General features: G+C 37.4%; 1 protein-coding gene across 1 annotated transcript in view; it reads right to left on the bottom strand.

Moving 5' to 3' along the window:
* Nucleotides 1–22: 22 nt before the first annotated feature.
* LOC134792700 (phosphatidylinositol 4,5-bisphosphate 3-kinase catalytic subunit delta isoform) overlaps nt 23–10,803 on the bottom strand; it is a 46,318-nt gene continuing 35,537 nt past the window's right edge. The window contains exons 15-19 of the mRNA XM_063763994.1: nt 10,376–10,518; nt 9,521–9,672; nt 8,859–9,038; nt 8,143–8,262; nt 23–7,423 (exon numbers count right to left, since the gene is read on the bottom strand). Of these exons, the coding sequence (XP_063620064.1) occupies nt 7,301–7,423; nt 8,143–8,262; nt 8,859–9,038; nt 9,521–9,672; nt 10,376–10,518 (718 nt within the window). The 3' untranslated portion in view covers nt 23–7,300. The remainder of the gene's footprint in view (nt 7,424–8,142; nt 8,263–8,858; nt 9,039–9,520; nt 9,673–10,375; nt 10,519–10,803) is intronic.

Genomic DNA, 10,803 nt, shown 5'->3' with positions numbered 1-10,803 from the left:
GAAATTTTAATGAAACAATTAGTCTTGTATGTAAATGTTTATTCAAGAAAAATCATATTTGAGATAGCAAATAATTAATCGGTACATTATTTTATACAATATTTTTATGAATATCTTTTTATTTTCTGCGTTACTCGTATGATTATAAATGACACATGACAAAGGAACTATTGTATGTAGACTTGAGATGTTTCATGAACCTTAACAATAATATGCTTTAGCAATATGGCTAACATACTCCTCTTTATATTGTAAACTTACTAGCTAGGTAATTCACAATGACATTGCGTTAACATACATTTATTCATTCATTTATAATATTATTTGGTGAATTATTTACTATGAATAACCCTTGGGATTTCTCTCCCAGTCTCGACATTATTTCGTAGTACCTAATCGTTACCTTAACCGTGACGCAGGGCGGGGAGGGTTTTATAAACTTAAAACCATAGAGTATAATTAGTCTCGACTGAATTTTAAACCCTGTATATTTCGCTACAATAATTATTCAGTACTATTTTGAATTCTGAATCGGCACCGTAGACAATTTGCTAGATCACTGCGCCTTCCCCGCTCCGCCGCCATGTTTCACAATAACCCATAAATGAAAGCTATCTCGACCATGCTTAATCATATTTATAAATAAAATAACGGTATTATTTACATTGCACAAACGAAACTCTTGTCTGTAATCGTATTAAAACTATAGGTAAACGTATGAGATATTTAGCACTACATAGGAAGCATTCCGGGTTATATTTTAGTCTATGAGTCTGGTAATACCTAGGCATATGGCTAAACCGACGGTGATACGATTCGGGACCCTCTAAGATATTGTAACTATATGACTGCCGTTATCCAATAATCTCAAGACGTGCATTATTCGTTATATTTTAAGATTATACTATAAATTCATGGAATTATTTATTAATGTATTATATGTAATCGGGTGTAGATACTATGGTATGTATAGTCTAATCTATTACTATTGTTTAGTGTCTATATCTGGCGAGTAGGCTAGTTCGAATTGGAGTTTTTGTTCATCTCACTATAATTATTGCTTATTTATTTATTAGCGGTAAATAGGCTTACGGTGGCGTATCGAGAGTTAAATATCAATTATAAAATATAGCATGAATGCTCTTCTATTGTAAGATACGGAAGGTAATGGTATTTCGGAAGTACGCGGTGGCTTCGTCTGACTTGATTTCTATTCTAACAAGATTAGTTTACATTCACGAAAAAACCGGTAACACAATTGTGATCGATTCAAATACATATCATGGTACAAATTACAAAAATTCAAGTCTTAGTCATTCGTACATTCTATAAATTATATTATATTTTATCCTATGTTCTTTGAATACGTACTCGGCTAGTCGTGACAAGTAAACTGTGATGTTTCAGTGTCAATACTTGGTATATTATGCAGAGCAAACTCTCACAATCTAACTATGCTAGGAATAAAATGTAACTCGCTAAGACGCCACTCAAAAATATGTAAACGTTAATATTATAACATATTCGTATAATTACTGCAGTCAGTGTCAGATTATGAAACATGTGCTTGCCGCGGTAAGCATATCTGCCGTATCTATGTTTGAAAAGTCACTCAATTATATATCTTGGGTGTCAAACGATAAGGTACACAATTGAACGAATTTTCGAATACAGATATATATGTCGGGTATGCTTAACGCGACAATTTGTAAAGTCAGAAGACCAACTTACTGCTAGGTACTATTATTTCTACGTGAATGCTCTCAGACTATGCGATGCTAAATGGCAGTTCAGTGGACTACTACGCTATGGTAGATATTTTGAGCTTAATTGTATGTAACTTGAAGACTAAAATCGTAAGTGCATCCCGAAATGCCGGCTAATAAGCCGGCTAAGCTTTTCAGACTAGCGTTATTTGCGCGTATCAGCATTTGGCAAATGTGCTAATTTTGCGTACTTGTGATGGTGTTGGTTTTCGATCTAATTCGGCGATGAGAGGTACATACGAGCGCGTCAACTCTATCACAAACCCCATGGAAATTTCAATTTTAACTTCTGTTTTATCATGTCACACGCAAAAAAGCGCAAGTCTGAAAGATTTTATGATCGGTAGGTACTCCACATTCGGTACCGTAAGGTTTACTGATCTAGTGAAACCACAACCACAGCGTTCTCATTACAAGCGTTCCTTTAGACGCCAGACGGTGTCCATAGCGGCGGCTTTACCGCAAACAACCCATAAACATATCAAATATAACATTATTAGTCACTGCAAATTATTTTCATAATTTAGTGAATTCTATTGAAATTATTAATACATTATTATACTGTGCTGTATAGATAATTGAGGTTATTATGAACACCAAATTAGACTAGAACGCCATTGACATCTATTGGTATGCCGTCGAAAACTATAATTATCTATACGTAAGTTTAGATTTTCCAAATTACCAACACTTTTTGATTGAAACTAATGTTTAATTTGCTTTCTTAAGCCTCAAGTTCAGCAGGCGTGATATATCGTAACGAAATGACACTCAAAATTCAATTATAAATTGAAAACCACAAGGTAGTTTTTGGGCTAGCAAATTTAGACTCCTGAACTCCAGGGGTTAAAAAAACATTCGACGTGTACCATATGCTAGCCGTATATGGCGTTCAAAATTAAGTCCTTACTCAGTAAAACACTCTAATTGTGACATATACCGGCTGTTTGACGGCAATAGGATGTCGGCAAACAAGTGCATTTACCATGTACTAATCTAGAAACGCTGATTGATATGTTATCATTAAATTGAGGTAATATTGAATGCGTCTACTGTCTTTTATCGTACGGTTCAGAATTAGCAATGACATTGAACACATGAAAACAGTGAATTATTTTTTGCCCATTTTTAGTTTGAATTAATTCCTGGAGACCAGTTATAAAAATATTACCTGATAATATTAGAATTATTACGTTGGCAAACTTCTAATATTATCAAATAATAATATTTATTATGAAATAAGTAGTGATCGGGGATTTGGTTGCCACGCCGCGAGATCTAGTAGGACTTTTTGTATGGATGCGGGAGTAAGCCCACAACATGGATTGAATTTTTCACAAAAACGCTATCTTAATATTTTTGAAATACAATTACCTAAGGTCATAGCTCAGAACGGGTTTTCGTTTCTTAAGTTTTCTACATATACTAAATGTATCCTTTGCGAGGTAAAAATAAAAATTACTATGCTTTTTATTACCTACTAAAAACATTTCATAAGATAAAAAAAAAAACATTATTTACCCCTAGTGGCAACCAAATCCCCGATCACTGGAAATAAGCCCCTAAAATATTGATTTTACGGCAACCAGCCTAAATAATATTTCAGCTAATACAACTATATCGTCAAAAAAACTTTTCCTCAAGACACAATAAATGCGGTAGCTTTTTTGAACCATTAATTGATACACAATTGCCAAACGTGTTGTGATATTCGGCGAATCCATCAATTAAATACACTGACGTAGATCAATTAGATCATTAACGCTAATTTGCTAAGTGTGTTGTAATAACTTAAATCTAAAGTACAGTGAAACCTGGATAGTTGAAATCTCAAGCGACCGGCAATTGGGTACTTTCCTCTACTTAAAATAAATTATTTCACACCGTGCACGAAATAAAGCACCAGATCATTATTAGAAAAACATAGATAGCAGTTATTTTTAAACACAATTTCTATTTAAAAAATCGGATGGAAGTATAAAAAGTAGGTGAGTTGACTGTGACGTCACTACACACGTTTTCATATAAATTCCATATTAGCAAATCGTTTTGACAGTTCTAAAACAGAAGCTGATTTGGCTAGTAGGAAAGTAGCCAATTTTGTGTTAAAGAGGTTCCATAATTTCAGTTATTTTAGAGGTCTTATCGTACTAAGGGACCGAGGCCGGCCACTTGTCTGCAATTAAAGAAGTTTTTCCAATTATCCAGGTTTCACTGTTAATCGGTAAGGCATATTCGTATCAGTAATCGACGTTTAGTAAACTAAGGCGTCCCATTCAGTGCTAAATTTCATTATTTTAGTGATCTAAGTTGAGCTAGGTAACTGGTCACACTACCAGTTAAGATTTTTATATTGAATTTGTTAATAAGTTACCATCTTATAGTCACTGGTATCTATTGGTATATCTCGTTCGATTATAAGCGTCGAGAGATACGTAGTCGTGAGACTATTATTTTCTATAAATTTTACTGGACTAAACCCGAAAGAGCTATAACAAGCTCAAAGCGGCCAAAAATTATGTTTAGATAACAATTAATCGTCAATAAAGCAAAGATAGATTTTCTCATACAGTTCAATGTACCAAACTGGCTTAAATGAATGAACTAATGATATCTATAACTGTGAATCATACCAAGTACCATTCAGTCACATTGTTTTCATTCAATTTCATTCTAAGATGCCAGTTATAGTGAATCACACGCTTATAACATTCTGAAACAAGGTAAATGTTTAGTGTCAACGGCAACGACAAGGATAGCACTAATAGTAACAGCAATACTCTTCACCTCCTAAAGCCCAGCCATACAAGAAACAAAACCTTTAGAACCTATAGTGTAAGAAATAGTCTTGATTTTGGTTTGCATGAAATAAACAAAACAAAGCAAATGCAACTCTATTCCAATTGAAAATGATTTAAATTCCATCGAGCTTAATAAGAACTATCGGTAGGACCGTGTTGCTTACGAGGTTAACGCCACACCTATCGTGGCATCATGAACTTTGTCGCAATGCACGAAGGTTGATATTAGGCTGAAGCCGCGCGCCAGTTGACGGCTTTGGCGGTCAAAGTATATGTACGGCTACGGTGGACCTTATTTGCAAATATATAAGGTTTAGATTTGTCAGTTAAGTGTGGATGATGGTACATGTTTTATTAATCCTTGTCATCGCAACAACTATAGTAGTCTAGCTAGTAAAAACTCTGTCATTTCACTATGGCCCAGTGGCACCAACCACACTCGACGGACTGATCAACGTCACACAGCAGAGAACTATGGAAATTTCGATAGAATAAAATTTAGAGAACGTTATGAGTTATGGCGGTGACGGTTTGGTGCGACCGACCCTTAAAGTTATAATAGTCTGAAGTGACCATAATATAATACATGTGACGGGGGGAACTAAGACAATTGAAATATTGCGAGTGTTCAGTGAGTTCGCGTTAGTACACCACACCCTGAGGTAGCCTGAAGTTATAAAAAACTTAAAAATAGCTTCTCACCCTAAATCGATACTTACATTATGATCGATATAATACTGCTAAAACTATGATAAATCCCCATCGAAAATATACAGGGTGCGAACACCGCTAGGCCTCAACTGAGAAGATTGCGTCTCTTTAGTTTTAACAGTGCGATCACCCTGTATCAGGGACATTTAAAAAAGCTAGTGGGTGCAAAAGTTACGTCTATAATGCATGATTTATATAGTTAATGGCGTAACAATATACAACCAGAGGAGCCCGGTCGCGGCGGTCCGTACATCGCCATACTTCCCTTCCCTTTACGAAAACATTTCACTAGAGTACACAAACTCTTAAAAACTACACGAAAAACGATCGATCCAAATTCCTAAACCTTAAAGTTTAATCTGATACTTGACCTAAATAGAAACCGCGCGGTGTCGGATGTCCGCCGCATTTGCCTACATTTGCCACATGAACTACTAACACTAACTCCAAACACAATCAACACCTAGTTTAGGCCAATGCACACCGGCCGCGTTTGCTAAACGCACACATCACGCAAGCTGTGTGCCGTCTTTAATAGGGGTCTATATATCACAACGCGCACGTGCACGTCTACTGCACGCATCCAGTGTGCACAGGCCTTCAGCCTTCTCCTGATCTCGCGTCGTTATCACAGCCTAGTGACCGCTGCGACCTGCCGAGGCGACTCCGAATCGACTTCAATACTCCGCCTAACTTTCTACACTCGATGGGTCGCTTAAGCGAATTTTTGAGCTCCTCTGCTCCTATAACTACATAATATACATTTGTTACGTTATCGAAATTGTGATGAACTTCAAGCATACACTCTTGGCCTTTAAAAAATGCATTATTTTGATACAATCGAAGTCGTTTCGAAAACGTAACAAAACTTGTAACAGACTATATTAAATATATGCTCGCCGCAGTTCCAGTCCATCGATTATAACGTTAATTACAATTTAAATAAAGTCTACTTTCCCTCGCACCCATACAATTTCGCTATTCACGCAAAAAACGCAACCAGCCCGAATCCTAAACGTTGAATATTTATCTATATATCCTCTTACTCGCACTTAAGTATGACTGCGGCGAGCATTATGCTCTTTAACTAGTTACTGTGGAGAATTGAGCACGCATGTAGCAAGTGGAGAATTGAGCACGCATGTAGCAATCTACTATAAAGTATACAAATTGGTACTTTGATAAGGGGTATTTTGAAAGGTTACTGGAGACACTTTGTTAATTCCATACTCGATCTCTTTCTAAGCCTCTTTATTAATTTTCACCACGCCAGCTCGGAAGGGCGTACTTTGCACTTCAAAAACTGATAGCAAAGTTGCATTTCATTCACATGTGAGGCAAAGTAATCAAATGCAAATTTTGAGTTGTTTGCTTATGTATGCTGGTAGAATTGACTTTTAAATGATGATTTTGGATGATAAATATTTAATAACATTAATTTGGATTTGATTTTGTTTGATATTTTACATTTAATATTTGCTTCGGGTTGGTGTGGTGAAAAATATTGAGTTTCACTCGGGGCAAATGTTGTTTAACCCTCGTGCTTTGAAACCCTCGCACCCTCAAGATTCCATTTTTCGAACCTGCTTTCCAATTTTGGAATTTTTCGCTTGCTCGGGTATCAATATTAGCACGAGCGGTTAAACAACAACTTTGCCCCCTTGTAAAACAAACAACTATTTCTACATTTCCGGCTTTCTAGCTTCCCTTCTAGAACCAATAAGATTTAAATAAACACAGATCTATTGCTACGACACACAAAACCGTGATGAGTTTCAATACACTCAAGGCGACACCTGAAGCGTTCCTTGCACCATTTATGGGCGTTTATTGGGAATTTGAACCTAATACATTTACTCACAGAGTTGAAATTTCAACGCACGGACTTTTCTCTGTATAAAAAGGTCGTATGCGCACTCAATCCTCCCAGCAAATTGAACCTTATTCGGTAGTCCCTAGCGGCGGTTACAGCGTCTGCGGGGAGTACTTGGACGGCGGCCGCCGCCGGTGGCCGGGCCGCTGTCAGTTGTTCTTGTCGAAGTTGTGGAAGGCCCAGTTGAAGGACGTCATCCAGGTGTTTTTGACGGCCTCGGTGAACTTGAGCCGGAAGTGCTCGAGCGCTTTTTCTTCTGATAAGTCTAGTACCTGTTGAAGGAAACGGGTTTCTGTTATATTTTGTACCAAATGATGGCTTTATAAATAATTAATGTTAGTTAATCGAAAAAAAAAACACTAATAAATGTCTATTGGGTGCGGTTTACATTGTTAGTTACTTTTATCATCACTACAACACGTTATAAAACAAAGTCCTTCGCCGCGCCTGTCTGTTTGTTTGTATTTTCGCGATAAAGTCAATAACTACCTACTGAACGGATTTTCATGCGGTTTTCACCTATCAATAGAGTGATTCTTGAAGGTTTAGGTGTATAATCTGTTAACCCGTGCGAATCCGGGGCGGGTCACTAGTAGACTAATAATACATAAACGGTCAATCCCCGTGACAAGCGGATTTATCAGTACCGCTACTTGAAGTAGATGTCACGAGTGTCGCAACAAACGAAAATTGTATTGCTCAACAATTTACATCTATAGTTCGTTTTTTTTAGCATTAGAAAAAAGGTAAACAATCTTGATGTGTCTTTTAATTGAAAAACACGTTTTAAAAATAAGTCACAGTAAATATGTAACAATTATGAATCTAATACGATCATTTTATATTCTTCTGCTTTCATAAGTAACAGTTACTGATTTTCAAAAAGCGTTTTTACATTAAAAGACGTGTCAAGAACGCTTACCTTCTTTCTAATGCTAAAAAAACGAACTATAATAAATACTATAATTGGTGCCGTGACCAGGATACTCACGAGGGTATCTCGAAGGTACTGCAGATCCTTCTCAGACTTGAGCTCCGGCAGACCCGTGGAGATCATCATGGAGAACAGGGACAGGATCAGGTGCCCGTGCCGCCGAAGAATCTTGAAGGCCTGCCAACAACCATTATTAATGTATTGGCGGCTGATTCTGGTAATTGAGCATGTGCAAAGTGCGCTAGCCAGCGTCTGAATTTTATTAAAACAGGCTAATATTACCCAATAGGTACTGGGATTTCATTAGTCACTGTATTTGCATGTACTTGTACTTAAGGTGCAGTAGGTTCAGAAAAGAGATGTAAAAAAAGTCGTAGTGCTTTTATGGATCACAAAACGGCTGCCATAAATTTAATTAGCAATCTTGAGGCCTTTCTCTAGGGATTTCAGCGATTCGAATCCTGGGGTTTTGACTTTCGCTCGATTGAAAAAAAATCACGAACATAGGTCTAAAATGCACTATAAAAAATTGTAATAAATTATGGAATAAAGCTAAACATATGAAAATTATTTCTAAAAATGAGCAATATTATGCGGCGATTACTTTATGTTTATTTTTAAAACAGAAATTAAAATTAAAAATCATGATATCCGCGCTCCCGGGCACGCACTTCCATATCGCTCTCGCTTACACTCAGTGAGAGTGAGAGAAGAATACGAACTGCCTGCACCTTAACGCAAATAATGAATTTGAACTCTGAATAGTGCATCACCGTTTCACAGTGTTCCCGAAATATCTTGAAGTGCAACGGTTCGTTGACCCCGGTGCTGCGCTCGCCCTTGTTGATGACGTGTATGAAGTCGTGCGTCAGGACGAACGGCACGCGCTCGCGCTTGAACCCGAACTTCTGCTTGAAGTGCCCGAGGAAGTGGCCGAAGTCTATGTGGAATAGCTGTGGAAGACAGTTCACAATGTACTCTTATTTTAGCTTAAAGTGACTACTTGTAGGTCAAACGCAAGGTACTTGTAGTCAGACGTTAGTCAAAAAATGAAATAACACTGATCAAGTAAGACTCAACATCGGGTGGTAGTAGTAGTAGTAGTAAACTCTAAACAAAAAGACATATTAAAAATAACATACAGTTAGATAGAAGTACAAAGGCGAACTTATACGTTTTAGGGATCTCTTCCAGTTAACCTTTGAGTAGATAAGAGGGTGACAAATGCAGCAAAATGTACAACACGGTATCAGAAAGATAAAGGATATATAAACATCGGGTCTTACGTTGACACAAAATGTTCCTTACACATCTTTTCGTAAAAATACTTGTTGACAAGACAATTTTGAAAAAGCGCCGTTAAAGTCGTTTTTCGTAGAATTGACTACAGTCTCAGGATATAAACTAAATACCTATTCTAGACTACTTTCATTACCTGTCCATTCTTCTTGACCATGATGTTGTCCGGGTGGCGGTCGGCGATGCCCATGACGTAGGTGGCGACGCAGTAGCCCGCACAGCTCATCGTGAACTCTTCCACTGCCTTGTTAAAGCTGGATTCTGATTGGTTGTTATCGCGGAGCCATTCTGTGGAAATGTAATGTTTTTTTACAGTTACCAAAGAAGTTTTAAATTGTTACTTCAGGCATTCATTTTAGGTTTTATATACAAAAGAAGAAAAAGAAACTTAAGGACGAAGGGTCAAAAATCGTCAAAAATCGATGACGTAATTTACGGACAGCCCCCTACTCAAGCATGTAGTTGAGAGAAATGGACCTGAACTCTCATCAACGGTTTTGTCCAGTATTGTAAATTAAATCGCAACATTGTTTAGCCATAATTGACGCAATGACATTGGACCAATATGTTGGACAGATGGAATATCACCCTATTTAATACTATGTAACTCATAATTTTTCTTGTTCTAATTTTATTTATCTACCGGAGATAGAGGATTTTCCTAGTCCGGTAGAAAACATAAAAAGTACTTTTATGATACATATTATTAGCGTAATGTATGATTATGTTTTTCTAAACAAATCTTATAACGACTTAGTGTTAGTCTTATCTTAAACGAGCAATTCTTGTATATATATTTATTTATATATATATTTCGGGGATCTCGGAAACGGCTCTAACGATTTCGATGTAATTTGCTATATGGGGGTTTTCGGGGGCGAAAAATCGATCTAGCTAGGTCTTTTCTCTGGGAAAACGCGCATTTTTGAGTTATTATATGTTTTCCGAGCAAAGGTCTCCCAGATATTAACTTATTGATTTTAGTACTTACGGAACAGATTGGCTTTGGATATGGTCGAGGCAACGTTGAAATTGGCTTTAGCCTTCTGTATGTTGGCGACCGTCTCCGCCTCGTCCACCACCTCGATCATGCCGACCGCGTTGTCCAACGATATGCAGTTGTAGGGGTTCAATCTGGAACAAGTTATAATCGATTTTAGGGTTCCGTATGTCTAAAAAGCACGACCTAGAAAGGCAGATTATCTTGGGCCAAATAGAGGGCAAGCGAACGCGAGGAAAAGCATCCACGAGATGGTCTGATGTTGTGAAAAGGGTGGTTGGCGGCAACATGCAGTGCGTGACCCATATGGCCTATGATCGCACACTGTGGAGACGTAGCATACATGGTCGCGATCCTCAGCAATGAGGGATCGAGGAAGAAGAAGACCTAAAGGGTAAAAACGGGACCCTATTACTAAT

Source organism: Cydia splendana, chromosome 8 (genome assembly GCF_910591565.1).
Source record: "Cydia splendana chromosome 8, ilCydSple1.2, whole genome shotgun sequence".
Classification (NCBI taxonomy): domain Eukaryota; kingdom Metazoa; phylum Arthropoda; class Insecta; order Lepidoptera; family Tortricidae; genus Cydia; species Cydia splendana.
The sequence above is the reverse complement of the archived record's forward strand: the minus strand, read 5'-3'. Positions and strand labels throughout refer to the sequence as shown.